Source organism: Canis lupus, chromosome 15 (genome assembly GCF_011100685.1).
Source record: "Canis lupus familiaris isolate Mischka breed German Shepherd chromosome 15, alternate assembly UU_Cfam_GSD_1.0, whole genome shotgun sequence".
NCBI classification, from domain to species: Eukaryota; Metazoa; Chordata; class Mammalia; order Carnivora; family Canidae; genus Canis; species Canis lupus.
The window spans coordinates 53,690,762-53,717,495 of record NC_049236.1 but is presented as its reverse complement, the minus strand read 5'-3'; the positions used below and the strand labels follow the sequence as shown (position 1 = coordinate 53,717,495).

At 38.7% G+C, this 26,734-nt stretch overlaps 1 protein-coding gene and 1 pseudogene across 1 annotated transcript in view; one reads left to right on the top strand and one right to left on the bottom strand.

The window, feature by feature from the left end:
- Positions 1 to 5,197: 5,197 nt before the first annotated feature.
- Positions 5,198 to 10,135, top strand: LOC100684745 (annotated as a pseudogene).
- Positions 10,136 to 21,510: 11,375 nt separating this feature from the next.
- Positions 21,511 to 26,734, bottom strand: part of GUCY1B1 (guanylate cyclase 1 soluble subunit beta 1) — a 46,552-nt gene continuing 41,328 nt past the window's right edge. The window contains 5 exon segments of the mRNA NM_001018034.2: positions 21,511 to 21,858; positions 23,055 to 23,181; positions 23,540 to 23,694; positions 24,244 to 24,384; positions 25,401 to 25,638. Coding sequence (NP_001018044.1) covers positions 21,835 to 21,858; positions 23,055 to 23,181; positions 23,540 to 23,694; positions 24,244 to 24,384; positions 25,401 to 25,638 — 685 coding nt within the window. The 3' untranslated portion in view covers positions 21,511 to 21,834.

Below are 26,734 nucleotides of genomic sequence, written 5' to 3'. Positions count from 1 at the left end.
TTTGAGGTAAGGGATAGTGAATATTTCTTACCAGATGTTTAAAAGTATTTTAAGAATTTACATAGAGAGGGGGCACCTGGGTTGCTCAGTGGTTGAGCATCTGCCTTTGGCTCAGGTCATGATTCCAGGGTCCTGCAATCGAGTCCCACAACAGGCTCCTCCCTCTGTCTAAGTCTCTGCTTCTTTGTCTCTCTTGAATAAATAATAAGATAAAATATTTTTTTAAAAAGAATTTGTGGAAAGAACACCATAGTACTGTTGGAGAGATGACCAGCAGGTACATGGCACAGCTGGATAACCCTAAAACAAAACCCAGTAAAAGTTCAGTACCTAATAAATCAGCGTTACAACACATTAGGGGAAAGAAGCATATTTGAATTTGCAGCCAGCTAATTGGATTTTACAATTTCAATTCTTATTTCTTATATACCTTCATAAACTCAATATCAATCAAGATGAATACAAGAGGGAAAACCATAAAATGTAAAAGACTACAAGTATACACTCTTCAGATGGTTAAAAACTTCCTACATGTAGAGGCAAAGAAACATCATAGAGGTAAAAATGGTATATTTAACAACATAAAAATCCTGTATATGAGATATATGATGAAGTGTATTCAACAACAACCAAGCAACTGAGAAAAATATTTGCCACAACTATGACGAAGAAGCCAATGCTTTATAAGCAAGGACATCATTGTAGCATTATTCACAATAATGTAAAAGTTGGAATTCCAATACCCAGCAAGTGACGAACTATGAATAAATTATGGATCAGCTATATAATGAAAAAATAACTAGTCATTAAAAACCATGACCAGATATGCTATATGTTGGCAAATTGAACTCCAATAATAAACAAATAAATACATTAATTAATTAATTAAAAATAAAAACCATGACCAGGAGCTAGGGGACAGGTAGTTGCCAAAAGCATGCAGTTTCCATGCCGAGGGTAGCAGTGCATGCTGGGTATCTTAAAAATCTCTTACACTGGATCAAGGGATAATTATGAACTGTGTCAGACACCCTGGCATATACATTCTTTCTCATACTTAAGGAAACTAGAAAGACCTAGAAGGCCTGGTTGCTCCAGGTACACTATCCTTCTGATTTCTGGAATGCATGTCACTTGAACCTGCCATAGGTCAAGCACTGGGGTGTTCTTCCTTCAAAAATTTGCAATGATTACCTCATACCATTCAAGTATTTGCTCATGTGCCTCTCACTGAGGCCAATCTCAACTCCCATTTTCAAATTGCAAACAGCCCCAGCCCCTGTACTCCTGATCTCCTTTATTCTGTTATTTTTTTTTTTTTACCCATTAAACATATCACCTTCTATTCTTTAGTATACTTTTGTATTAGTAAATGCTCTACTTCTTGTCTGTCACCTTTTCCCAGAATGTAGTCTCCCAGGGTACAAGGAACGTTGCCCGTTTTCCATTGATCTATCCCTTCCTCTTAGACTATAGTCTGGCTTATTGTGGGAGCTCAGTTAACATGTGCTGAGTGAGGGAGCAGGTAGTGTAGTAGGGAAACCCACATACACCAGAAAAAATGGGCCGGATCTCACTACTCACTCTGTCTCCAGTGTCTTAGTGCTGAGGCCTGGCTCTGCTAATCCAGTTGAGAAAAATCATAGTCCATCCATTAGATGAAATTTTATGTAAACATTATATATCCACTTTATGAAAAATGTTAAAGACAAGGAAAAATGCTTGCATATTTTACATTGAGTAAAAAGGGTAGGTACAAAATTATGTAATTCTTTAAAAAAAAGATTTAATTTATTTATTCATGAGAGACAGAGAGAGAGACAGAGAGAGAGAGGCAGAGACACAGGCAGAGGGAGAAGCAGGCTCCATGCAGGGAGCCCGATGTGGGACTCGATCCCAGGACCCCAGGATCGGCCCTGGGCTGAAGGCAGCGCTAAACTACTGAGCCACCCTGTACAACGCTCCCCCTGTAATTCTTTTTTTTTTTTTTTATGATAGTCACACAGAGGGAGAGAGAGAGAGAGAGAGAGGCAGAGACACAGGCAGAGGGAGAAGCAGGCTCCATGCACCGGGAGCCCGACATGGGATTCGATCCCGGGTCTCCAGGATCGTGCCCTGGGCCAAAGGCAGGCGCTAAACCGCTGCGCCACCTAGGGATCCCCCCTGTAATTCTTAATACAAAAAATATAAACAGAAAAATACTACTAATATATATATATAGCGAGCGTATTTTCTGAGAAATAAATTTTTTTATTAAACTAAGTAGAGCATAACACAGTAAGCTGTTTTTAAGTATTTAAATTACTTTTTACAGTTAAAGGAATCTCCTAGCCAAAAATATGGAATAGTTTTGCTCCAGGTACCTGTTGGTTAATTTGATTTCATTTTAGATCTAGTACTTAGACTCTAGATTCTTCCTTTCTCTCCCTAAGTAGTTGATCCATTAATAATTATTTCTACTGACATTACTCTGGGAGGAAGAGCTGTCTCTTCTCCCTCATTTATTTGATTTTTTCAGTCATTTATTTATATGAATATGGATTCAGGAAGTTTGTTCTTATAGCCTTGGTTATAATCTAATATCATTATTTACTTTGCTGCTCAAGTCAGAGTCATAATATGAATCACTAAAGAAATCAGGTCCTTTCTTCACTTGGAACCTGCTCAACACCAGAAGAATGAGTAAGGATTTCATATTTCAGTGTCATAGAGATATTTGTTTTTAGTCAAGTTTGGCCACATAAATAACTTATGCCTGGGAAATGGTACTTTTTTGTTATGGAAATATATTACTCCATGTTAGTGATATTAAATTAATGTTGATACTTTTGTTTTTGTTGCTATTTAGCTTTATTCATTCTTTAATTTAATAAGGAGTAACGTTTCAAAAATGATTTTTAACAATTTGATGATTTTTGAATTATTAACATAATATAGTAGAAAACAATTGAAAAATCTACTTAAATTGTGTCATTAAAATGTGGATGAAGATATATAATCCCATGTAAACAATGTGTAATTCCTAAGTAAATTTCTGCATAAGAACCAGGAGGACAATATGCTTCATCTTCACACTTAAAGTAGTTGTTGTTTACGGCAAACACCTGAAAAAAATTGCCAGGGGAAAAAAGACAAGTGCATTGGCAAACCCAGTTCATCACATTTAAAAATTTTTGAGAAAAACCATGGGTGATTAAATTTCTGAGATAACCTAATAGATGTTTTAGTTCTAGAATGAAGGTCAGCATAATTTTGATTTTTTTTGACAAAGAAAATGTTGAATACAATAAAATATTTTAAGTATACAAAATATTAATTAAAGTGCTAATCCATTAGCAAATTGTCTGTTGGGAGCTCATATATTTAAAAGTTTTAGGAACTTGTTAAGACTTTGCCTTTTTGTCCTTTGCTCTCTATGTTAAATATAGATTTATGGGAGTGCCTGGTTGGCTCAGTCAGTTAAACAACTGCCTTTGGCTTGGGTCAAGATCTCAGGATCCTGGGATCAAGCCCCTCCTGGGGCTTCCTGCTGTGCAGGGAGTCTGCTTCTCCCTCTACCTCTCTTTCTGGCCCTTCTCCCCCACTCAGGTACACATGCACTCTCTCAAATAAATAAACAAAATCTTTTAAAAAATAAAATAAAATTCAAATCTTTGTGTCTGTGATTCAATTTCTTTAGTACATACAATTACAATTTTAAATCTAGCGGGAGGTGGGTGGAGGGATGGAGTAACTGGATGATGGGCATTAAGGAGGGCATGTGATATGATGAGCACTTATATGCAAGTGATGAATTATGGAAAACTATATCTATAACTAATAATGTATATATATTAGCTAATTGAATTTAAATGTAAAAAACAAAGCAAATAAAAATGTGATTAATAACATCTTATAAATTTTTTAAGATACATATATTCACATATGTACACACTTGCACTAGTGGGGAAAGTGGAAGGTATTTATAGGGAAATCTAGGTGAATTTAAATGAATAACAACAGATTGTAGAATCTGTATGTGGAGAAAAGGCTGTAATAAATAAATCCACAATCACTCAAAGAACAAAGTGCTAAGTGGAAAACACAGATGTTTTAGAAATTATGCAAATATCATACTTCCTTCCCAGTGGATTCTCCAGTATTTGGAAGAAGGACACACAACAATCCGGAACTCCTACTGTGCGGCAAAGCTCTCGCCTGGCTGTGGGGACTAGACTGGATACGCAGCCTTGGACCTGCATTCTCTCAGTCTATTTGACAAGAAAGCAAGTCAACAAAATTTTAGCAAATGGAAGAATGGCCATGGATTATGCCCAAGTACGATGGAAGCAAAGCCCTAAATTAGGGTATGGGAAATCAGGACAATTTCTTCTGTATTTCTGAGACACTTTGCTAGAGGACATAAGGAGGAAAATAAATATGAGTTATTTTTTTTTATAAATATGAGTTCTTTGGGTCAGCAACCCCTACAAATAAAACAAAAAATGCTCCTAGATGTAAGCAAGGTGCATGAGAGTGAGTTGGATGCGTTCACAGAGCATTCACTCAACATCCAAGGAGCCCGCACTCCTAGAAAGTGCCTTAATGGGGAATACAGTAAATGACTTTCTATCCCTACCTGTACGGCCCATCAGAGCGTAGTACTGGCATAAAACACTCCTACAACCTGAAAAGTCTTGGGCAAATCTGGTTTGCAGGCAAAACATAAGCCTATTGTCCTTAAATGGGCCATGGTGCTCTTCCAACCAATCTCCTGCTGCAAAGCAGATGATCCTCTTGGTCTATATGTGTGATCATTGTCTTGTGACCTACTCTGAGTTTCATCATGTGTCCCTTCTCTGGACCTGCTTTTGCCCTTTGCCAGTGTCCCCAGTGCCTCCAAATCCTGCCATTCAGTGTTAGTCTGAAGATTTGAGGCTAAAACCACCTGTCATATCTCCCTACACTCCATGCTCACTTGTCCAACGAGAACTCTATCACCTGACAGATAATAATCTAATGTTAAAACTCCCATCAGAAGCTGACCTCTCGCCAACTGCTCTGCTTCTCTATAATTTGGCAGTCACCAGAGCATGCTGGTTGGCAGCCTGGGTTCTGGCGTCTAGTTGCCATGTGTAATTATTTGCTCTTCCACTCACTTTGCTTGACTTCTGGCAAGTTATGCAAACTTGATGTGCTGCATTTCCTTTTAAGTAGAATGGAGGTACAGCAGTGTGAAGAGCAAGAGGCAAGAATGAGCCCAGGGCAGCCAAAATGCCATGTGCCACTGCCTCCCCATGTCCAGTGCCAAGGTTCTGCTGCCACTGTCACCAATCTCAGCCCGAAGGCTGAAGGGGATGCTAAAGGACATAAAGTCAGAGTGAAGGATGAGAGATCTGCAAGGTTGCCTTATCCTGCACCTCCAAAGCCCAAGCCCAAGCCTAAAAACCCCCTGCAAAGAAAGGAGAGAAGGTGCTCAAGGGGAAAAAAGGTGAAAGTTGATGCTGGCAAGAGGAAATAACCCTACAGAAAATGAGGGTGGCCAAACAGACCAGACACAGAAAGCTAAGCGCGCAGGCCGTGCCACGTAAAATGTATGCACTTTTGATAACGGTGTACCTCTGGTGACTGTATAGTTTGAAATACTGTTTTTTATCAAATTATATAAAAATGTGGGATTGTTTTAAGCTATGTGGGAATTTTTTTTTTTTTTTTTTTTTTTAGCACACAGAGCATTTCATTGCTGTTTTGGAGGAAAGGCATATGTCACTAATACCATATCCCCCAAGCTAGATTGATATGGGGGGAAACTCCTTTTCCCTTCTAGTTTTGAGAAACTTCCTTTGGGTTTCCAGGAGGAGGGATTCCTTAATATTGACACACATTAGCCACGTTGGCATAAACGTATTATAGTGTGAAAAACCAAAATTCATTATTTATGTTCTCTTCTTCTTCTCTGCCTTCACCACAGACTTGACTCCCTTAAACCCAGAGGCCTGATGGAACCTGACCCCCAGACATGGTTCCCAGTATGTCAGGCAATCTGGACTTTGCAGTGTCACCACAGAGATGTCATTCCCTCAAAGGATTTCCTTTTTTAGCTTGTGGATCTTCAAATTGATGATTCTGCTACTTTCATTTCCCCAAAGGCAGGGTTGTCTTGTGGAAAGTTGTTCAACAACATGCTAAATGTGAAACTGTGAACCCTCATTCTGATGTTCAAAGCATCCGATGAAGACTTCACTGGGCTTTCTAGTGGCTCACTGATTTCGGTAGCCCACTGAAGAAGGGAGTGCGAAAGTTGTTGTATACTGTTAAGGATTGTCTGCTCGTGTCCTGCCTGAAGTACCATGATTGTTTACAAGTATCTTTAATAAAGCTGGATACCATTTGAAAAAAATGAAATAAAATACACTGGAGGTGAGAATAACAGTATTGACCAATGGGTTACTGTAAGGATCAGCACATGTGTAATGTTCAAAATACTGTTGGGCTCATAAGGGAACCAGTGACAGGCATGGTAGGTGGTATTACCCCTCACTGTCATCAGTAGCATAGGTTTTTAAATTTTTTTTTATTTTTAGAGATTTTAATTAATTTATTTATTTATGAGAAACAGAGAGAGAGAGAGGCACAGACATAGGCAGAGGGAGAAGAAGGCTCCTCGTGGGGAGCCTGATGTGGGACTCGATCCCAGGACCCTAAGATCACAACCTGAGCCAAAGGGAGATGCTCAACCACAGAGCCCCCCAGGTGTCCCAAGGTTTGTATCTTTTATTCCAGTTTTAACACTATTTTTAAAAGAACTTTTAAAAGAGATTAACATTTTAACAGATGCAATGAGTTATCTATAAGAGCTGCGAATCTCTAAAAATTTATAAATCAGGAACAACTTTTTAGCATGAGAGAGAAGAGCATGTGGTCAGTATGATAGGCACATTTTATCCCACTAATGTCTGAAGAGCTCCTACATTTCAGGGATATTTTATTGAGCCCAAGTGAAGTAAAAATTGCTTCCACAAGTGTGCAAAATGGTTAGTAGTTATCTGTTGCATAATTCATTTTCAGTTAGTACTTTGGTAATATTCTTGTCAAGTGTAAAAATAGGCTCAGTCGACAGGGAAAGAGCAACTTTTAACAGGAATATAAATGAAAAGGGAAATGGAATGTGGGTGGTTACTCAATGAGAAACTAGGTCTTCATAGTCTTAGCTTTGTCAGAAGACAATAGGTGCTGCTTGGTGCTTTATAATTTCTTCTTGCAAACCTTGCAAGAGAATTGTCAAGTGAAAATGCAACATTCTTTATAATTTTTATAATATTAGAACATTAAGTTGCTTCTGTTAGCAACTTATGAAAAGGTCCAATTTCTCTTTCCTTAAATATTTTTCTAAGAATCTCTCAGCTAGAGCTCATTTTCCTTTATTACTCTTATCACCATTTATATTATGTTATAATACGTGGAGTGTTAAAGTTCAAAGGCTCTATTCAAAACTGAATATTATAAATTAAATTAAAAAACATAAGCATGTATATACTTTTTTTTCTTTATCCCATGACCCCTTTCGCTTTCAACAATTCAGCAATTTTTTTTGTTTTGTTTTCATAAATAACAAGGTATTATTCAATGTGCTGGCAAGGAAGAAACAAAACAACCAAATATTTCAGGTGAATATTCACTTTGTACAGAAGATCCATCAATATCCTGTGTAGTTAGACCTGAATTGTGCAATAATGGCCATCAGCTTCTAGTAACCACTGAGTGCTTGAAAAGTGGCTGGTGTTAAGTTAATTAAACGAGGAGGCCATAGACTGATGTGGCTAGAATGCCATAGAAGCTTGCATGAACGACCCAAAATTCTAATCCTTTAAATGCCTCTAGGTTATGAAATTGAAACCCAAAGACAACCAATCACAAACAGCTATGTAGGCTTTAAACTATACCCAATCAATAATTTCCTTACTTTGCCTCCACTGTCTCTCTAGAAAAGCCTCCTATCAGTGGAGAGCTCCTAACCACTCTCAGAATGGTGCTACCCATTTGGAATAGATTTTTGTTTAAATAAATTCTCAAAATATTTAATAAACCTTAGTTTACCTTTTAACACTAGTCTGAATTGAGATGTATTGCACATATAAAATACACACTGGATTTCAAAGTTTTAGGTTGAGATAAGGCATATCATATATGGATTACGTGTATAGATTGGGTTAAATAAAACATATTATTCAAATCACTTGCACCTGTTTCTTTCTACTTTTTAAAGTGTGGTCACCAGACATTTTCTTTCTTTTTTTTTTAATTTTTATTTATTTATGATAGTCACAGAGAGAGAGAGAGAGAGAGAGAGAGAGAGAGAGGCAGAGAAAGAAGCAGGCTCCATGCACCGGGAGCCCGACGTGGGATTCGATCCTGGGTCTCCGGGATCGCGCCCTGAGCCAAAGGCAGGCGCCAAACCGCTGCGCCACCCAGGGATCCCCACCAGACATTTTCTAATTTAAAATTTCACATATCTAATGCGACTCAAATTTACATCTGACCTTATATTTATTTTTGACTATGCTGATAGAGACCAACTCTTGCAATTTCTAAACAAACTTTAAAAATATGGTGCTTTGGATGCCTAGTTTTGGGACTTGAGGCTGAACTTTTGGTGCCTGTAGCAGGAGGAGCCTGAGAGGACAAAGCTAAGATTTCAGAGTGATTTTCATCTTGATTTACACATTTAAAAGTCTTCCCAATGCATCAAAATGGGCCTTCTGATTTTCTGTTAGACCCTGAGCTGTTCCTCCCAGCTAGGAGCTGCCCCAGCCATCCAGACCAAATCAAAGAACACCTTAGCCAAACCCAACATAAGGAATATAGTGGTGGATGGTGTTTGCATTCCATTTTTTGCAGTCATGCACATCATATATGGATCTGATGCCACCTAATTTGGCTAGAGTGGTACTTTTCAGTTTGTTGCGTTGGACCAATGTTCCAAAGGATGTTGCTGATTATAACATCTTTGGCACAGTTATACAAGAAGTGAAAACAAGCAATGTGGCTAGACAGGCTGCCTTTGGAGCTGGCTCCCCTGACAAGACTCCTGCTCTCTGCCAACCAAGCCCACATAGCTGTTGGCTTGATCATTTCTGGGCAGTGTGATGTGGTCATGGTAGGTGGTGTAGAGTTAATATGCGACATCCCTATTTATCATTCAAGGAAAATGGTACTTGAGTTCAGTAAGACCAAGACTTTGGGTCAGTGACTGTCTTTAATCTCGAAATTCAGACTGAATTTCCTGTCTATGGCTTGAGCTCCCCACAGTGGCTGAGTTTTCCACTAGTGAGACCCGGGGCCACTCTACAGACCAACTCGTGTTGCCTTGACTGTTTCTCGACTGGACCAGGATAAGTACATGCTCACGCAGGCTGGCCAAGAAGGCACAGGGTGAAGGATTCCTGTCTGGTATTGCACCCTTCAAAGTACCAGGAAAAGATACAGTTACCAAAGATAATGGTATTGGTCCTTCCTCCTGGGAACAGATGGTCAAACTAAAACCTGCATTCCTCAAGCCCTCTGGCACTGGGACAACTGCAAATTCTGCTTTCTTATCTGATGGTCCACCTGCAATGCTGATTGCGGCAGAGGAAAAAGCTCTGGCCATGGGTTGTAAGCTGAAGGTGTATCTGAGGGATTTTGTGTATGCGTCTCAGAATCGAAAAGATCAACTTTTACTTGGGCCAACATATGCTGCTCCAAAAGTTCTGGAAAGGGTAGGATTAAGGATGAATGATATTGATGCCTTTGAATTTCATGAAGCATTCTCAGGTCTGATTTTGGCTAATTTTAAAGCCATGGATTCTAACTGCTCTGCACAAAACTACATTGGTAGAAAAACCAAGGTTGGATCACCTCTTCTGGAAAAGTTTAACAACTGGAGTGGATCGCTGTCCCTGGGATACCCATCTGGAGTTACCGGCTGCCAGGTGGCCATGGCAGCTGCCAAAAGATTATAGAAGGAGGGGGGCCAGTATGGCTTGGCGGCTGCCTGTGTAGCTGGTGGGCAGGGCCACGGCAGGATTGTGAAAGCTTATCCAAAATAATAGATGAAGAGGTGACCAGGAGTTTCTGTGCAGCTCTCGCACTAGGCAATGCCATTCCGATGCATTACTAAATGACATTCATAGTTCCTTGTTCCTCTTAGGAAAACACGATTTGTGGCCTTCTGCTAAAATACTTCACAACGAAGCCTTGCTAGTGTTCTGAGGTTGCCGAATCACAGCTTACTGCTTGATAGTCAGGGATTTCTTAGTCACCGGAATCACACAGTGATAACGTTTAAGAAATTGTTTTTGGTCTCTATTTTCATTAAATAATAAGAGTGGTTGCAATTTGGGAAACCGGCCAGCTGAGGTTTGGAATCATCTTTGTACCACTTGCAAATTATCCTCTTTCCTGTTTGTGACCTGAGGATAAGTGTTTTCTATAAAACGCAAAGCACTGGGCCTAAAGAAACTTAATTATGGAAAGATAATTCAGAATTTAAATGTCACTGAAAACTTGTAAACATTTTGATATATAAGTACCCTGTTAACCTTAATAAAGTAAGGAAGTATCCAAAAAATGGTGCCTTGGTGGAAGAAATAGTTATACTAATGCATCAAGGAATTATGAACACCCTGTTATCTTACAGCCTGCTGTATGTTTAAAATTGAGGTTATAAAATCATTAAACATATATGTTTCAAAAATATCAATGCACGTACACACTGGCACAGTGCTTTTAAAAGGTTTTGATTCCAAACACACTTAACTCCCAAATCTTTCCTGTCTCAAACTCTCTAGGTTACTGGCTTCTATCTGTAAGACACTAGGCTTTCTTGTCAGATCCTAAATTTGATTTCTACATACTTCCCGACACTGATATTTTCTCCAGACCCTGTCTTCACCTGGTCCCAGATTCCAGGAAACAAACCCCTCATTCCTAGAGAAGCACCATAATCACTCCCATTCAGAATGCCAATTGCCCAAGAGCTGGCTCAGCCTTGCCTCTCACTGTAATGATTTTTCCACAAAAATAACCCAAATCCCTTTGGTTATGTTTGAACTACAATACCAGATTTTAGTGCTGTGGTTGCCCAGAACTTTATAATTGTATAGTATTCATGAGTGTATATAAATTATATTGAACCTTATTCATGTGACTCAGGAAACCACAATAGGGAAAGTATTTAAGAATTTTTTTAACTTATTTTTTTAAGTTGACAAAACTATATCTCCCCAGCTTTATTGAGATATAAATGATAAATTAAAATTGTACACATTTAAGGCATGCAACATGACTTTTTGATGTATGTATGCATAGATTATGAAATGATTACCACAATCAAGCTAATTAACATACCTATCACTTCTAATATTTACCTTGTGTGTGTGTGTGTGTGTGTGTGTGTGTGTAGCAACCCTTAAGATCTTGGCAAATTTCATGTATACAATACATCATTATTGTTATTATGCTGTGCCTTAGGTCTCTAGAATTTATTCATCTTACCTTTGTGGGTTTTTTTAGTTTTTATTTATTTTAGAGAGAGAGAGAGAGACAGAGAAAGAGAGTGAGCAGGGATGGGGGGTAGAGAGAGAGTGAGAATCTCAAGCAGACTCCCTCCTGAGCTCAGTTACCAACACTGAGCTTGATCCCTCCAGATCCAGAGACCATAACCTAAACCAAAAATCAAAAGTGAGATGCTTAACCAACTGAGCCACCCAGGTGTCCCAACTTTATATCTATAAACATCTCCCCATTTCCTCCAGTCCCTGTTCCCTGGTAACCAACCTTCTACTCCCTGTTTCTAGGAGTTCACCTTCCTTAGATTCTGTATGTAAGCTGAATAATGCATTATTTGCCTTTCTGTGTCTGGCTTATTTCACTTATCATAATGACCTTAATGCCTTCAAAGTCTATGCATGTTGTCACAAATGGTAGATTTCTCTTTTTTAAAGACTGATAATATTCCACTTTATATGCATGTATCGCATTTTATTTATCCATTCGTCCACTGAGGGTCACAGATTGTTTCCATGTTTCAGTTATAGAGTTCTCCTTTTTTTAGGGGAAGTGCTTCTTAAGACAAAATGAGCAATAAATTTCACTAGTAATAATTTAAAAAATCTTACATGTAAAACTGGTAGTTCCTGTCTTTAACTTTTAAGGGGTAATTTTCTATTCAAAGAATCACTGCTTGAAATAGAGGTACATTTACTCTCCTTATTTTTCAGAGAATCAAAAACACAACTCTTAATTTAAAAATGTAAACTTATGTAACATAATTAGGTAAATAACATGAGGCCAATTTTTAACAGATGCACATACGTTAATATTTTTATACACTGATCAGGATCTAGTCATTCTGATTTTAGCTTGCAGCCAAAAGTCCACACCAGGCTTATGCCTTGGATTTGTTTTAATTACCTTTAAAATCTCTCAGTGAGAGGCACCTGTGTACCTCAGTAGTTGAATATCTGCCTTTGGCTCAGGTCATGATCCCAGGGTCCTAGGATCGAGTCCGTATTGGGCTCCCTGCAGGGAGCCTACTTCTCCCTCTGCCTATGTCTCTGCCTCTCTCTGTGTGTCTCTCATGAATAAATAAAATCTTTAAAAAACAAAAAATAAAATCTCTCAGCTGGTTTACTCAATATTCCTTAACTATTAAAGTGAGTACAGTTAAGGACAGATTGTCTACGTATTTTCAAAAGGACCAGGCCAAAGTCACAGCATCACTGCACTGGAATTTTTACCAAAGAAATAGTGGAATTTTAGAGTAATAATTAACTTTAGATATCATCTTATCCAACTTCTTTTTTTGGAGATTAGGAAAATGATTCCTAAGAAGGTAAATGATTTTTCAAGACCACAGGCCTCACCTTGCAAGAACTAGACTCAAATTCTTAACTTTCTGTCCAGTATTTTTTGTTGTTGTTGTTTGTTTTAAATCTACCCTAGGCTATATCCTCTCTCCATTTGGTAGAGGTAGCAAGGAAGAATCACTTAAATATACCCTTAATTAATACAAAAGTAGTTTTCTAATTTTCTCCCTGTAAGTAAATAGCACTTTCTTATTTGTAGTTGTATTTAACATGAGACAAATACAGCTTAGTTTGTCTATAATAATTCTGTACAAAATTATAGCTTCTGTCATAATTGTCTGTTTTAATAAATTTGGACAGCTTCCTACAGAATTAGCAGGAAATACTTGGGTGAAATTTTAGAACAAGATATGTGTGAATAGGTTCCATGCTACTACACAAATGGTTATGATGAAATAGAAATAATTATTTTTATGACATTCTTTAAACCTGGGAGAGGACGGATGGGTGGAAGGGATGGATTCAAGGCTGTACACAGGAAGTGACAGTCAGGTGGGAGCCAAGGCAGTGGACTGCACTTTTGAGAGATACCCTGTGTCCCTCCCATTTTTCCAGACTTCTATTCTAAATAGCATTCTCTGCTGCCCTCTAGAGTTTCTAAGAGTCATTAGTGAGGACCCCAAAAAGAAACCTATTTAGGGGTAAGCAGATAAATGACTTTTCCCCTTTAAGAATTCTGCACTCATTCACAATCTGGGTTTTGTTTTTGTTTTTTCCCCCCATACCACCAAGTAATTCTCAGGGAATCAACTGAGTGTCTTACACAATTCAACTCAACTCTGACACTATCTACTCAGAGACAGCATCAGAATCCACAGGACAAGGGCTCAGTCCTACAAGACTGTCCCCAGAGAAATATTTCCTTACTAGATTATCAGTTTATTATAAAAGGAGATTAACTCAGGAACAGTCAAATGAAAGAGATGAATAGGGCAAGATGGTGGAGGGGGAAGGGCAGAGCTTCCATGCCCTCTCCCAGGGCACCACTAACCCTTTATCTTCACGCGTTCACCAACTCAGGAGCTCTCTGAACCCTGTCCTTTCGGGGTTTTATGGAGGCTTCATTACATAGGCATGATTGATTAAATCATTGGCCATTTGGCAATTCGATTCAACCTCCAGCCCTTCTGTCTTCCCTGGAGTTTGGAGCACAGGTGTGGTACTGAAAGTAGAACCCTTTAAGCAGTGGTTGGTTCCACTGGCAACTGGTCTTCATCTGTGGCTGTGATCTAAAAGTCACCTCATTAATGTAGAAAAGACACCTTCTTCAGTCTCATCACATAGGAAATTCAGAGATGAAATATATATTCTTATTATCGATTTCAATATCTCATACTTCAATGACAAAGAAAACATAACATGTCATTTGATGAATCATTTCATATATCTAAATGAAATAAAGAATTAGTTCTGAAAGATATTTGTGTGTGTATAAAAATTGGCACTCTACTGTGAAAGTTTTAAAACATGTATTTACATCTTCAATTCAAAGCATGTACTTCTATCTTCAATCAAGCATTCCGCTTTAATTTTTTTGAGGTGGTTTTCATTGGATTTGTTTCACTGAACTTTGATCGGTCCTCAATAAAACTTCGATCCTGCCACCACATTAAAGCAGACCCATACACTCCTGTATGAGAGCTTCCCTAGTTCCAATCCTGATTCTTCTCTATCTAAATCAGCCCCTAAACCAATGACATTATGGTACAAATATCATTTGGTACAATTCAAGTACAAATTGAATAATGGCATTTTTTGAAGTCTTTTTTGGCTTCCTTTTTTGTCCAGTCCTCATTTGTCATGCCCTTGTATTCTGGTTTTTGCCCCCACCACTCAAAGAGACTGCTCCCTCCCTTCCTTCACTCAACAAATACTGAATGCCCATTTTGTGGTGGGCTCAAACAATAAATCTAAGAAAGGAGGAACTATTTTAGCCTTCAAAAAACTTGAAGCCTAATATAGAAACAGACATATAAACAATGTGCTAACCATGGTAAGTACTGTGAAGTACTAAGCTAAGGAAGAACTAAATTTGTCTAGGAAATCTCCAATGGCAGAACTGAGTGCCAAGAAAATTAGGAATTTGCTGGAAGAGTATGGGTACAAGACATTCCAGAAAGAGCTAAGTAGAAAATTACAAAGGCAAAGACTAACAGATAAATCTGGTAACGGTGATAATTGTGTATGCTTTCCTAGGGTGTCTAGACAATGACTAACAAGTGATCTAGGCAAGAGAGTAATTTTGATTTGAGAAAGACTGCTCTGGCAGCCTCTGGGAGTGACGAATGGAGAGGGGAAAGACAGGAAGTAGAAAGACATATAGAGAAGATCTTGTATTTGTCCGGGTTAGAGATGATGAATGCCTGAAGTAGGATGGTGTAGGTAGAATAGATTTTTAAAATATTCAAGATCAAAAAAACTGGAATTTAAGTGTTTCAAACGCAGGGAAGATTGTTCACTGATGCATCCCCAATACCAAGAACAGCGCCTGTCACAAGTAGATGCTCTGAAAATGCATGTTGGGTTCTGGAAAGATGGCAGCTTGCTGTAGTTTTTGATTCTTCCTGAATGTCCCTTCAAAACAGGCATATCAATTAAAATTACAAAGTCAAAAACTCACAGATGCCTATACCAAAACACAAACACTTAATTGCAACCCAAATGTACCCCAAACCTACAGGTTGGGAACCAATGATAGCTAAAACCATCAGATGGTGTTATTATCTATGAGGCAAGAAATAGGAGGAAGGACCTGGTGCTCCAACTCAGAGAATCTGGATATCACAAATACATACTTATTGGAAAGCCCAGTTGACCCACCTGAGGCTATAGCAACCAAAACAGAACAGCAATCTACAGAAACCAATTACTGAGTTGAGTATAAGGAGACCAGGGGAAGGTCTGATGATGATGGGGTGGGACGGGAATCTATGAAACTAAAAATAACCTACAAATTCTCCTTCCCAGGACAAATACCAGTACAGAAAAGAAAGCACTAGAGACAGAATCCATATTGAGCAGGACAAAACAGTTGGGGCAAAGGAAAGAGAAGATACAGAAAACTTAAAACACATGATTAAACAAGTCCTGGAACAAAAGGAAAATACCAAGTAAAATTGGAGAATTAAAAAATAATAATAATGAAAAATATTAATAGCTAAAATATGATATATCAGAATACTTGGTCCAAATGTTTTTATCAGAGGATATTTTATAGCATTTGATTTTGAAGGCAAACATATAACTCAAAAAAGTGGTACCAAAAAAAAAAACCCTGAATTAAATAAAACAGAAGAAATTAGTGATTAAAAAAGAAATTTAAAAGTTGGAAAATAGTAAAACTCACCAATCCAAAAGCCAGTTGTATGAAACAGAAAAAAGTCACTAATTAACAGGCCTAAAGTGAAGAGAACAAACACTCTTCGAGGCAAAACAATCTTCAAAAGTGAGAAAAAACTTCAATATCATAAGTTTACTTTGTACGTCTATAAAATACTTTTAAAAATCTGAATGAAATGGATGGGTTTTTCTTTTATAAAAAAACTAATAGTAAGTCTAATAAGTTAAAAACTTAAAGAGATCAGTTCCCAGAAAAGCGACAGAGAGAATTGTGGAGTAGAGAGCTATTCCATAGGAAAAAAACAAACAAACAAACAAACAAAAAAAACCAAAGGCGCTAAATCTGAAGATATTCACAGGAAGTTGTTTCTCAGGTAATGAAAATGTTAGTTAAACTATTCCAGAAAAAATTAAGCAAACTTTCATATTTGTTATATGGGGAAATCTATGATCTGTTCTCCAAACCTGACCAAGACAACATCAAAACATACAAAACTACAGACTGTTCTTGCTTATAAAAACGACGTAACAATCAAAGTGAAATGTTAGCAAACTAAATACAGTGGCATAGTAAAAAATAAAACATACTTTTTTTAAACAACACTTTTATTTTTTAAAGATTTTGCTTATTTATTCATGAGAGACACGGGAGGAGAGAGAGAGAGAGAGGGGGGCAGAGACCCAAGCCGAGGGAGAAGCAGGCTCCATGCAGGGAGCCCGACGTGGGCCTCGATCCCGGGTCCCCAGGATCACACCCTGGGCTGAAGGCGGCGCTAAACCGCTGAGCCACTGGAACTGCCCAAACACACTTATTTAGGTTATTAGGATGTTGGTAAAATAAACCATATAAAGTGGCAAGAATAAAATCTCGCACAAAGTAAATGTGCAACCACTGTGAGTCATGACTCTTAGTAGTCACAGATTTGACAAGTGAGTTTATTAAAGAAGATGAGGAAGAATCAAGGAATATCAATGCTTAACCAGCCACTAGAGAACAAAGTTGGAAAATTCGTATTTCCCAACCTCAAAAGTCACTACAAAGCTACAGTAAACAGGTCTGTGTGGTACTGGCATAAGGATAGGCATAAATCGATGAGAAAGAATTGAGAGTCTGAAAATGAACCCTTACATTTATGGTCAATTTACTTTCAAGAGGGATACCAAGACAATCCAATGAGGAAAGAATGTTCTTCCTGACAAATGACGCTGGGAAAGGTGGACTTCCACAAGCAGAAGAAAGAAGTTGGTTCCCTAGGGCCACTATATACAAAAACCGACTCAGGATGTACCAAATACCTAAATGTAAGGAGCTAAAACTATAAAGCTTTTGGTAGAAAACACAGTTACAAATCTTCATGACCTTGAATCAGGCAATGGTTTCTTAAAGATATCCAAAGCATAAGCTACCAAAGAAAAACAGAGAAATTTAACTAGGTCAAAATTTAAAAATTTGAGCTTTGGGATACCGGGTGGTTCAGTGGTTGAGCATCTGCCTTCTGCTCGGGTCGTGATCCCGGGGTCCCAGGATCGAGTCCTGCACGCAGCTCCCTTCGAGGAGCCTGCTTCTCCCTCTGCCTATGTCTCTGCCTCTCTCTGTGTGTCTCTCATGAATAAATAAGTAAAATCTTAAAAAAATAATAATAAAAAATAAAATACAATCGAAATAAACAAACAAAACTTGAGCTTCAAAGTGCACTACCAAGAAAGTGAAAAAACCCACATCTTAGGTGAAAATATTTGCAAATCATGATCTGTTAGGTCTAGTGTACAGAATATAAAAACACCTTCAACTCTACAATTAAAAAAAATAACTCAATGTATAAAGGGGCAAATAATTTTTCCCCCAACTTCTCAATAGCCAAATATCTTTTATTGGTACTATTATCAAGCTTATAATTTGCAGAATAGACACAAGAATAGGAAAAATTCCACAAAATAGTGAGAGAAAACAATATGTCAGGACCCTCCCACCCATTCATTCCCTGTGAAAAAATCCACAGGGAGAAAATGATCCCTCCTGCACTACAGATGATGATGTCAAGGTCTCTCCAGGCCTTCTGATTTGGGCCCCTGCCAAGTTCCTCGCCCATGGGTGCCATCCATGCTTTCCTGCCTGACCGCAGTCATGATAAACTGTCACACCTCAACAAAGCCCAGCGCACTTCAGCTCCACTTTCCCCACCATCACCACCGCTCCTGCGCTCTGTGGGCCCCTCTTGCATCAGCCTCCTGTCCTGGGCACCCAGCAGCTGTGAAAGCTGTGGGAGGCCCACTACGGTGCCAGGGTCAGAGATGTGCCCAGCTGTGGTAGGAATGTGGGGATGGAGTGAGTTGGGAAGCACATCTGGGCATCCCAGCCAGCATCTGGGCACTCCCCCTCCAGCTCTGGATCAGCCCCTTGGCTCCACGCCTTCAGGGAAGAGGGTAGTGGGCAGGAGATCAACAGGGACCCCAGTGAGTGGTCTGGTGTCATCCCCCACTCACCCAAGGGGCAAATAACTTGAACAGGAGTTTCTCCAAATCAGGTCTACTGATTTGGTCTACTCCAAAATGACTACTGAGCACATGAAAAGACAGTCAACGTAATTAGTCATTAGGGATTCACCAACCCAAACCACGACGGATGGCACTTCTCGCCCACCAGAATGCCTTAGACCAAAAAGATGGGCAATAGCAAGTGCTGCGGAAGACGTAGAGAAATCTCAACCTTCATACACTGCTGGTGGGAAAGAAAGTTGGTGTAGGCATTTTGGAAAACATTTAGCAGTTCCTCACAGAGTTAAACCTAGAGTTCCATATGGCACAGAAATTAACTTTCTAGATATACACACAAGAGAACTGAAGACATATGTGCACAAAAGCCTGTACACATATGGTCACAACAGTATTATTCATATTAACCAAAGGTGGAAACAACTCAAGCGTCCATCAGCTTAGGAATGGATAAAGAAAATGTGGTCTAGCCAGACAACCGAATCTTATTCAACCATAATAAGTAAGGAAATACTGATCTGTTACAACATAGGCAAACCTCAAAAACATTACTCTAAGTGAAAGAAGCCAGACCCCAAAGGCCACCTATGGTAGGATTCGGCTTATATGAAACACCCAGAATGAGTCAATCCTTAGAAACAGAAAGTAGATCAGTGTTGCCGGGAGCTCGAGGAAGCGGTTAATTGGGATTGACTACTAATGGTTATGGGATGTCTTTGAGGGGTAATGAAAGTATTCTGAAATTAGATAGTTGTACAGCTTTGCGGATATACCAAAAACACTGAATTGTACATTTATAAAAATGGAATTTCATAGTATGTAGGTTATAGCTCAACAAAATAAATGAAATCCAGCAGACCACAAAAAGCTGGAAAAAGGATTAAAAGAGAATTGTCAAAAATTTAGTGAATTTTTAATAACTCTAGAATCCAGGTGGTAGGTGAATGGTTGTACCCTCTACAAGACCTTTCACCTTTTCTTTATGTTTTAAAATTCTTACCAGAAAATGTTTGTGAAGTAATTGAACAGAAATAATAATAATAATAATAATTAATAATAATAATAATAATAATATAGAATGAAAATAAACTTGAAGTTGTTCAACAGGGTCAGTGCCACAGAGAGACTTCAAGGAATTTAAAATTAGGAAGAGAACTTTTTGCAAAGCAGACTCAATGCACAGACTCCGTGCTATGCATGAGGATTAGACAGGGGAGAGGCTGGAGACCCTGAGCACAGGCTGCTGAACTTGGCCTGGAGCCTTGTTTCCATGGTATTAATTCATCTTCAAACGAGACCCCCATAAAACGGTCCCCGATCTGGCTGCTGACTCCTTATTCCCATCCTACCTTCATCCACTCCTTTCTCATTTTCTAAGTTATTCTTTCAGTATCTTAACGATGTTGTTTTTTAAAAGATTTTGTTTATTTATTCATGAGAGACACAGAGAGAGGCAGAGACATAGAGGGAGAAGCAAGGTCTTTACAGGGAGCCCCATGTGGGACTCGATCCTAGGACCCCGGGATCACGACCTGAGCCAAAAGCAGACGCTCAACCACTGAGCCACCAGGTGCCCCATTAGCTATGCTTTTTATCACTACAAATATCACGTATTTTAATGATTTGCTTATGTGTCTTTCACTCCTAAAAGACAGGTCCTCAAGGGCTGATGTCATTTCCTCTTGATCTGTGAATCTGTCCCTCCAGGTCTAGTCTTGCTTCTGCCACCTTGTTGGTACTAAAGAAAAACAGTGTTTGAGGATAAGCCTATCCAAGAGGAGCCAATCAACGGTATTAACAAGAGTGAATCAAAATTAATTTAAAGTGCAGAATCAAAAAAAATAATACTAAAGTGCAGAATCGGGGAGATTATGCAATGTGCTTCTAAAAATGACAGTAATAATATGGCCAATAATAACATTAATATTATTTTTGTTGAAATACAAACTGATGACAAGTGGAAAAAATAATTTATTGAAGACTCTCTTACACATGAACGTGGAACATTTATACATATACAGATGTGCTGATACGAAATGCTAAATTTAAAGACATTTTTACACAAAAGTAGTTGCACTATATTTTATAAAGGTAGGTATAAATAAATTATCAGATATATTTAAGAGCGATAGGCCAATTATTCCAATAGGAATGCAGTCTACATCAAAATTAAAGTAACTTTTCTGAACATGATGGCCTGGTTATAATCACATTCTTCCAAGCAAAGAAAAAGAAGCTCATTACTGGAAATAAAAAGCCAGAAATGGCTCTTTCAGGAGTATCCCAGCAGTGTCTTCAATTTTATTCTTGGATGTGGTCAGAGCGCCTAACATTTATCCCAAGCTAATGTAATAGCTCAGTGTGAAACAGTACAGCTTTTTATAACAGCTGCATGTGGTTAATAAGATTTAATACAAACAACAGAATTGTAGAGGATATTATAATGCCACATAATTTGAGTGAGCCACCAAAGATTTTAGTAACAGAAATATGCACCCTACATTTTTGAAGGAAAACTAGCACAATTCAAAATAGTCACTATTTTCTTAGTATGGTATATTCATTCTTATTTTGGGAATCTGAAAATAAATTGCATTTTTTCCTAAAACAGAATTCACTCCTGTAGAAAACGATTTCTATAATGAAGTACACCAACACGATATAAATTTTGTTATGTGTCATTATAGTCATTAAAATATACATGTACATATACATCGAACACTAAACAGACTTGGTAAGCCATGATATGATATATACACAGGACCAAATACTGTTCTGTGTCATTTAATTAAATTCAACAAATACTTATTGGGTGCCTACCACTTGCAGATTACCATGCTTGGCAACGCTTGTGGCAGATCTTAAGACGCATGAAGCTCACATCATTCACATCTAAAGCCAAATTTCAGGTAACATACGAAACCTTGAAAATAATCAGAAGAAGTGCTAAGGTTGAGTAATGAATCATGAAAGCTATACCTAGGAGAAAGGCTTGGGGTAACCGCGAAGGACAAAGCGAAATCTATCCACAGGGACTAATTGCTCCCAGGCTTGGTGTGTGACAGGGGACAACTGGAGCCCATTCTGCAGTCCTCTTCGTCCCACAGTCTAACATTCAATTATCATCCTGTGTTGTTTCCTTTGAAGAGTGGAATAAACAGGGATTCATTTTCAGGGGTAATAAAGTTTGTAATATCCCCCCAAATATTCTCTTTTTTTTTTCTTTTTACACAAAAATGTGATCGGCATTCATATCTGTTTTTCTGTCTTCCCACCATAATTCTGGGTGAAACAGGGCCACCCATCTAAAATGAGCAACACTTGAGGTAGAGTTTAACTTATTCAAAGAACATCTGTAAGCATGCCAACCCCACAAGTAAATTATTTAAAAAGAGCAGAAGGAAGATAAAGATAAATATTTTAAAACTTGGCATTCCATTCCTTTTAGGACTTATGCTGTACCGGCATTTTCAGGGCATGTATACATACGGAAAAAAGAAATATAATCAGTTAGTCTCACCCCTCTAAGGAACCAGCACATCAATAGGGGGACACAGTATCAAACTGGCTCCTGAAGCAGAGCACTGTGCTTGGGATCCCAGTGGGCATAACCTTGGTGTGGACAAGCCAGTGCGAGTGGGGATCCGATGCAGAGGACCAGTGTCTGAGGTCTACTCTAGCACATGCGTCCCAGCTGGAGCATGACCATGGCATTAGCACGAACCGGAAGCTCCCCTATGCAATCCTTTAGGTTCAGGAACATTCTAAGTCACTCCTTTCTAGGAAAAATGCACGAGGGACTAGGGCATCTAAAAATTGCCAAACATCCCACAGGGAGCTCGCGTGGCCCTTCGGAGGATCTGAAGCTCCATGATTAAGAAACTTCTCATAAATTGTGGTCCTGACTCTGCCCAGATGGTGATCTCGGAACAGCTTAAGGAGCTAAGGGAAGAGGCCACGGAGGCCCTCACAGCCCTCTCGCCTCAGCTGTGTTCAAGCCAGATCATGGAGGAAGAGCAAACAACAGGTCTTCTCCATCTGGTGCTTTTGGCTTTAATTTCATTAGAGGACAAAAGCTGGCAACCATAAAGTATCCCCTAAGAACTTTTTATTGTTCTAACTGGCTCATTAATGTTTCAGTATTTCCGCTGCTTTACTGGAGAGTTCATGTTTGTAAGCAAGAATTCTTTTCAAATGAAACATATTTTCAGCGATCATAATTTAGCTTTATTTATTTATTTATTTATTTATTTATTTATTTATTTATTTATCTTTAGCTCTCTCTATTCATATTCTGTCTTTAAAAAAGAGGAATTACATGCTGATTAGTCATACCTCTGTTCCCGTATTTTTTCTGGATAGAAACCAAACTTGCATCGGTTCTTTTTTGCCCTTCATGGACACGGGGCCTCTATGCTCCAAATGGAACTGCGGATCTGAATTTTCTGGTGTCATAAGACATCTGAAAAACAGGGGACAGAGAACAGGGAGAGACATATGGAATATGTCCATATGGAATATGGGCATATGGAATATGGACATATGGAGAAAGTGACATGAGCATGAAATTAGAGCTCAACACAATAATGATCGACCCACAGTAAAGTTGTATTTAAAGGTAATGCAAGGTTTTAGTAAGAACGGTCATACAGGGAATTCCTAAGGTGATCTGAAATCATTAAAAGTGGGAATAATGGTCCATTCTTCTCAAATAAGAAAGAAACAATCCTAAGAGCATAAGTGATGGCTGTTTAAAAACACTGAGAGTTAAACCACACGTAACGACACATTTTTCTTGCAAATCAGACATGTTTTCTTACCTGTATGTATATTCAGATACATTTATTTTTCCTTTTTCTCCAGTGGTTTCCGTTCTGCTTGTGAGGTTAACGGTATTTCCAAAAAGGCAATACCGAGGCATCCTCTGCCCTATGACACCAGTAACTACCTCTCCAGTGTGTATCCCTATTGTTATCTGCAGAAATCAAAACTTTGTTTCAGTAAGTTCGATCACCAAAATAATTATTTTTGATTACTTTATATTACAGAATGTAGAGTCACCATATAAAAATCATAAGGATTCGCTAAAAGAACTCCAAGTGTATTGCAGCATACTTATAAAATAGAACTCCAAGTATATTTGTGAAAATAAAAAAAAAAACCCTCACAAAATCTGTTTTCCAAGGAAACATTTTTCTCAGTCTGAAGATCTCAAAGATGTGGATCTGGCAACTTAAATGAGACACAGGGAACAGATTTTAAAAAATAAATCAGAAAGGACAGGAAGTTTTATCTCATCCTCATGACTTCAGTATATAGAACAGAGAGGTTAATTTCAAACAGGTGGACAGATTTCCCATTTCTATGAAAAAAAATGTAAAACAATGGGTTTGAAAAAGATTATTGTCTTTGCCCTCAAGGTGTCTTTCCTTATACATAATTAGTGATTGCTGGGTAGAAAATGTGAGTCAGTTGTCCACAGAGGTCTCCTACTACTATTATAATATCTGTTTTATTTACTAACCTGAACAGATTCGCCATCTACTTGAACCTGGCCAGCAATTTCCATCATGTCCAAGGCCAGGTGGCAAATGGATCGTGCATGGTGGATGCATGGCTCTGGTAAACCACTCACTGTCATGTACTTGTCACCAACTGTCTCCACCTAACACAGCACATACAATTTACGTGTTCATTGTTTAGAATAAACATTGCCATTTCATTTGCTACCCATATATATAAATAAAATATTCTTGCAAAGCTACAAGTAGCTTTCAACTTTCCTTCTCTGAATTCTTTTAAAATTCTAACACATTCAACTCCAACAAGGTGAAATCTTGTGATTATTTGAAATTTACACACATGGCACTTGAGGTCTTTGATTACAGGCAGGTACAGACACAGCATTATTTTCTCCCTAGTAACGCCTGGTTTCTCACCTCAGATACCCTTATCATTCAATAGAACAATTGATTATCAAAATCTCCCTAAAATAATGATGATTTACGGCACAAGAGCCACTGCCCAAAGTCCAGTGATTTGTCATGCTCATTAACCATTTATATTTTGATGTGCTCACAAAGCATTATATTGTATCTCAGAAGACCACTATAAATAGTCCTTGCGGCACGCCTGTTACTCCAGATGCCTGGAGATGGTGTAGTTAACATTCTTGCTTTTATGAAGCAAGAATGCTCTGACTCCATTTTTCCAATGTAATATTTGTTTTTTAATTGAAACAAAGAGCAGAAATGCCTTATAAATGTTTATCTTCAAGTCAGTGTTATCTAAAAGCAAATCTGAGTCCCCAGCACCCTTCTCATGCTCTCTGACTTTTTACTATGCAAAGCATTTATATATTTCGGTAAAACTGTCTCCTGCAGAGCACTAAAATGAATACTATGTTTATATTATGTGTGATAAACAACGGGTGCAAATTCATTAATGTAAGTGCAAATAACATTTGCTGAACATCTCATTTTAACTAGGGAATCATTGGTTCTCTTTCTTTTGGTTACAAGCAAGGGAAAGTTTTATAACAAGAGCTAATTACTTAAGCAAATGATAAACAGTGACTGCGTGGAGGCTGTAGGGCTACCATCAGAGAACGGACCCTCTGAGCCTAGGATCTCAAAATTCAGACTCTGAAGAGCACCGCCTTAGGGTATGACCTGGACTTGCCTTATAAACGAATGGATTTTTCCGAGAGTCGGTCAGTGTGTCAAATCTGGTGTAGAGGTCATTGAGGAGGTTTACAATCTTCATGGCCCCTTCTCCGGATGCATGCTTGCTGCAGAAAGCATTGAAGCCCACAATGCCACTGAAGAGGATGGTCACATTGTCGTATCTTTTGGCAGGCACGGGGCGTTTGTGTCTCAGCTCATTGGCAACAGATGGAGGGAGGACAGAATAAAGCAACCTATTCGGTGGGAAGGGGGAAAAGCCACAGTAAGAAATGCTGGGCATCGCCTCAGGGCTCCTACTGCCCTCTTCACAGAGCTTTGAAGTCATGCACACTTCAAAAACCTGGTTTTCGTGCAGGACACCCATTATTACCCATATGTGTGAGGCAGGTATCAAAAATACCATCATTTATTTGTTTTAATGACATACAACATCTCCAAATCCAAACCAAGCCAAACCAAATGGAAATAAGCCAAACAAACAAATAGGCATTGGGGGAAGCCTGGCAATTGGAAGTCAAAGTCTTTCATCTGTGGTCCTGATTCTGACCCACTATTATGGCCTCACAGTAGGAAAGCTGTCATCATTAGCACCTAAAACACTGTCTGCGTAGCCTAATATCAGGACCTTGTTTATCTCTTAGGAGTAAGAAGACTACCTGAATTTGTGTAAATTATATTAAAAGAAGTAGATTTTTCTCTAGTCTCATTCAACCTCATTCTTCCATGGAAGAAATTGATAAAACGGACGAAGACTGGGCTAGGCAAGGAAAGAGTGTATTTCTATAGACACTACAGAGATTACTCTGATGGCTTCAGGGATTACACTGAGGGGCAAGGGTGCTAAGGCACAACAGGAAGGGGATGATGGCCGAGGAACTGACAAGCGAGAAGCAGAAATGAGGCCGATCGATGTCTCTTGGGGTGAGGACCCAGGGGAACAAGTGATGCCTCTCTGCCTTTTTCTTCCCCACAGCCACGGTGTATACCCGCAAAGTTTAACCTTGCAGGCTTCATACAATGTGTTATTTTCAGGGATGAAGTTGTACCACCTACCAGTAAAACATAGCATTTGAATTGTTTTTCAAGCAGAGGGAGGAATTTGAGTTGGCTGCCCTCTACGCTTTCTGAAATCTGCAAAATGCCTGGATAGATTAAGGGGTCCATTTAGGGCCACAAGGAAAGGGATGAGAGCAGCTAAACATAGCTTTGAGCTTCTTTATACAAAAGTCAAGACAAGTGAATTAAGAAGCTATGGATAAAGATAGGCATTAAACGGCCTTTTCTATGTCATCCCCATTGTTAATAAATAGTTAACTGATGTGTTTTTTT